Source organism: Lathyrus oleraceus, chromosome 5, assembly GCF_024323335.1.
Source record: "Lathyrus oleraceus cultivar Zhongwan6 chromosome 5, CAAS_Psat_ZW6_1.0, whole genome shotgun sequence".
In the NCBI taxonomy this organism is placed as follows: Eukaryota; Viridiplantae; Streptophyta; class Magnoliopsida; order Fabales; family Fabaceae; genus Lathyrus; species Lathyrus oleraceus.
In genome coordinates, this window is record NC_066583.1 from 570,402,219 (window position 1) to 570,406,780 (window position 4,562).

Genomic DNA, 4,562 nt, shown 5'->3' on the forward strand with positions numbered 1-4,562 from the left:
TTTGTACAACAATTGAACACACAGAAATCCTAACACTAAGACCCTTCTATATACTAAGTCGAAATAACCGCTACCAACGACTTTTCTCCCAGGCAATGACACATCGTGCTCGACATGTCTTCAATCCATCATAACGTTCCACGCGTCTTTTTTTGAAACTGGATAAGGACAAAATACAGTTATCCTTCTTTTATTCAAATTCAAACATCTGTGTCGAACGCAACCTTAATGTTGCCTCCGTCAAATTACCACTCTCAACTTAGAAATATTTCTAAGTCTCATACAGCAATTCCCTCTTACGCAAGGATCACTTCTATTGGATTTCTCAAACAATGTTTTTATGTCGAAATCCAGAACATCTTCAAAGATATTTTCTTTTCTTTTGCCCATTGAATCGGGCTCAACGTCGAAAGTTTCAACCAACAGCGCGCCATCAAGCTTTTTATATAATAAAAATGCAGATGCTGGAGTTCAAACCCATGATTAGACAACTTTACCCCTGATTTTTCATTAACTGATGTATTAAATGACATCTTTTCATATCGTTCTTCGTTACGTCGCCTCAGTAGTGGAGGTTACATCTCTTTTGCATGCGACGTTAAAAACGTCATTTGTAATAGTGATTTAGTGTGTCATACTTAAATCAAACTTAATATTTTATTAAACCAATTAATTATTCTAAAAACTTTTTTATTTTAAACACGCACATAATTAAAAAGAAGTTATTTTCTTATAAATAATTTATATTATTCAAGTTTTAAAATAAGCATACACACTTTATCATAAAACTACTTTGATTCTTTATGTATATTAGGAAAACAAACAGTATTTGTGTAACTACAAACATAATTGTATCTATGAAAGAACCAACAATTCTGTAAACACAGTTTAGTTCATAACTGTTTCCAAGGATATTTGCTGTGTTGAACCTGCGATTGAACTTGCGATTCTTCTCCAAATTTATGATGTGATTATTATCAGTATACTATTTGACCCAAAAACACAACAACAATACTATAACTGAAAATGTGTCCAAGATCCTGCCAACTTTTATGACTTTAACGGGCTTAACTAATATGCATTCCAATCGAAAATCAATTAACAAGCCTGCAATTCTTTCTAATCTCCCCATTAGTACCAGTGAGAGGACTGATTCTACTCAACTTTATCATAGCAGCAGCAAAGTCATTAAGAAAGGTAGCACTATTAGTACTATAACTCGTAACCAAACTGTCTTGAGATCCATTATTGAAAAGAACTTGATCAGAATGGAATAGTCCTTTTTTAGCAACAAGATCTTTATAGTAATTGTTGTCAAAAGTAGTTGGAGTGAGAGTATCAAGAGGTGCCAAATTGGTGTCACCACCAGATAAAGGACAAGTTGTTTTTCTTAAGGTGGCAAAGTTTGGGTCAATATTGGTTTCATTGTATATGCGAGTTCTGAAAAGTCGACACTCTCCTTGGCCTATGGTGTGTGCACCAGAAAGAACAGTGAGGTCATTTGCAGTTAGACCCTTGGCTGAAAACATTGAAGTGAGGGTAGATAGGTCAGAGAATGGTGATGGGATTTGGTTGTTTGCTGCAGTTTGGCTTGCAGTTCTTGCATCTCTTCTTCCAAGTGGCACTATCCATGAGGGTCCTCCAAGCTATAAATTAATTAATTTAAATGAGTTATTGAGATTCAGAAAGTGATGATCATTCAAAATGAACCATAGTTATGTATTTACCAGAAAAACTCCATCTCTTGCTGCAAGTGCTAGAATATCGGCACAAGAAACAGTGGCATTGCAAGAAGCTTCAACGCTGGTTTTAATGGCATCAATAACTTCGAAACCTCTAGCTGAATTTCTGTTAGGTGCTGCGTTTTTCTCACCAGTAAACGTCGCAGTATCATCTAATAAGATTGATCCATCGCATCCCTACAAAAGAATATTCTAACATGTTAATATAGTGGACTTGCATTAACAAAATGTCGCAGTTATTAACTTTGAACAATATATTAATAAAGTGGACTTACATTAACAAAGCAATCATGGAAAAACAAGCGAAGAATAGAAGCACCAATTCTGGATTCGTTTTTGATAGCACTGGTCATTGTATTGCGTACAGTGGTTTCAAGGCTAGGGCATGTTGTTGCATAGAAGTTATTAACAAGTTGTGCATTGGTACAACAAGCTAGAAGAGAAAGAATAGAGAGTGCCACACATAATTTAGTAAAGGGAGCCATAGAGTTAAATCGTTATAGCTTTATAGCTTTTAGCTAAGAAAAGAGAGAAGCTAAGGAAGTGTTGTGAAGAAGCATATGAAAGATTAAGCAATATAGAGAGAGAGGAATTGTGAGGGTGCATGCTGCATGCATACAAAGGAAGCTGATACGATAATAATAATTTGTCACAATTTTCAAATTTGTCTGCTCATTACGCGCTTAAATTATTGGCAGCAACTGGTGGAGAAAATTTGATAGATAAGAACAAGATAGTTACCCAAGAGTAGTTGACTTATAGACTTGTACAATAATAAAACAAAGGAAAAAGCTGCAAAAATGGAAGCTTGTGAAACATAAACAAAAGTTAGAAAAATATATTAAGAAGTCGTAGCTGGGTCGACATGCATGTTTAAAAGAGGAAAAAATGTATTTCATGGTATATATTCCAATATGTTATATATTTAATTATTTAAGGTATCATTTTATAATACAAAGTTTTTATTATCATTTATGGTGTCTAGTAAAAAAAAACATGTCATACACGTAAGGTGAGTTTTTTTTTCTAACAATTGTTTGATACGCAAGAGTTCGAGCTTTGTCTGAGAAACGTGTAAACTATACTATTTAGGTTAAGTTTAACAAAAACTAATACTATTATTATTGAATATGAATTATTTCTAACATTGTCCCTTAATTCATATTTAGCTAATCAAAACTAACAACATCCATTTCATCCCTTAAGTGAAAAAATTGATCAGTCTTGATCGCTTTCGTCAGAACATCTGCCAGCTGCTTCTGGGTGCTATAGTGCATAACTTCTACCATTTCATTCTGAATCTGACTTCTCAGAAAATGATACTTAGTCTCAATGTGTTTGCTTCTCCAATGCAGTACTGGGTTCTTGGCAAGATTGATTGCAGACTTGTTATCAATCATCAGCTTCAGAGGCTTGTTTATCTTGATCTTTAGATCTTGTAGTAAATTCATAAGCCAAACAGTTTGACATGCAACCACATCACCTGCAATATATTCAGCCTCACAGGTCAACAAAGCAACAACTAGTTGCTGCTTGAAACACCAAGAAATATGACCTCCCAGATACTTAAACAAATATCCAAAAGTACTTCTTATGTCAACTATGTCTCCACACCAATTAGAGTATGAGTAACACATCAGCTCTGAATTAGTTTTCTCACCATAAGAGAACAAAACTCCATACATCAGAGTCCCCTTAATATACCTTAGAATCATGAGAGCAGTTTAGTAATAAGACCACTTCGATTTACTTATGAACATATTAACCATTTCAACTACATAGAAAATGTCAGGTCTGGTATTACACAAATACCTCATCTAGCCAACCAACTACTTGAAAGTTGTGGCATCTACATCATCACCTTCAAAATCAGAATCCAATTTGTGACTTGTTTCTGCAGGTACGGCTGCAGCCTTACAATTCAGCAGGTCAAATCTCTTCAGAAGTTCAAGTTCATACTTTAGCTGATGCAAAATGATACCCTTATCAGAGTATATAAACTTCATCCCTAGGAAATATGTCGTATTTCCTAGATCAGTTATCTCAAACTCATTCATCAGCACCTTCTTGGACTTAGCTATCTCATGTTCAGAACTCCCTATTAGAAATATGTCATCAACATAGAGACACACCAGAATCATATTGCCTTCAGAAGTATGCTGAACATAAACTTCATACTCCATCTCACACTTTCTGAATTCTTGGAGCTTGAAAAATGAATCAATTTTCAGATTCCAAGCTCTAGGAGCTTGTTTTAGTCCATACAACGCTTTATGTAACATGTACACCATTCATTCCTGATTCTTTTTCAGAATTCCAGGAGGTTGTGACATGTATACCTCTTCTTTCAATAGACCGTTCAAAAATGAAAATTTCATATCTAAATGCATCATAGACCAATTCCTGTTAGCAGTTATCGCAATCATCAGTCTGATTGTCTCATATCTCGCTAAGGAGCAAACACTTCAAAGTAAGCTAACTCAGGTTTCTGTAGAAAACCTATTGCTATTAACCTTGCTTTGTATTTTCCAATTGATCCATCTGGCTTTAGTTTCACCTTAAAAACCCATCTACCACTGATGGATTTCTTGTCCTTTGGAAGCTCAGTCAACTTTCAAGTCTTGTTTCTTTCTATAGCCTCAAGTTCTTATTTTATGGCCTTCAACCACACTTCTTCTTGAGCGCTTCTTTAGTACTCATTGGTTCAGAGTCTACTAAGATGGCACACGGAATGACTTCTCCTTCAGAGTTTACTTCAGTATCTTGTAGCATGTCAAACTCTGCAAACCTTCCTGGTATTTGTATGATTCTTTGTAGCCT

At 35.0% G+C, this 4,562-nt stretch overlaps 1 protein-coding gene across 1 annotated transcript; it reads right to left on the bottom strand.

Moving 5' to 3' along the window:
* Positions 1 to 797: 797 nt before the first annotated feature.
* LOC127086542 (peroxidase P7) lies at positions 798 to 2,283 on the bottom strand. Its single transcript, XM_051027316.1, has 3 exons — positions 2,018 to 2,283; positions 1,728 to 1,919; positions 798 to 1,646 (listed from the first exon to the last, which is right to left on the bottom strand). Exons 1-3 carry the CDS (start codon positions 2,225 to 2,227, stop codon positions 1,095 to 1,097), a joined length of 954 nt encoding a protein of 317 aa, XP_050883273.1. The 5' UTR covers positions 2,228 to 2,283; the 3' UTR covers positions 798 to 1,094.
* Between the last annotated feature and the right edge of the window lie 2,279 nt (positions 2,284 to 4,562).

Bases quoted from the DNA above. Each gene is read 5' to 3' on its own strand.
- LOC127086542 (XM_051027316.1), bottom strand. From the start codon at position 2,227: ATGGCTCCCTTTACTAAATTATGTGTGGCACTCTCTATTCTTTCTCTT. The intron at 1,920-2,017 runs GTAAGTCCACTT...ATTCTTTTGTAG, and splicing joins TCCATGATTGCTTTGTTAAT to GGATGCGATGGATCAATCTT. The intron at 1,647-1,727 runs GTAAATACATAA...ATTAATTTATAG, and splicing joins CAAGAGATGGAGTTTTTCTG to CTTGGAGGACCCTCATGGAT.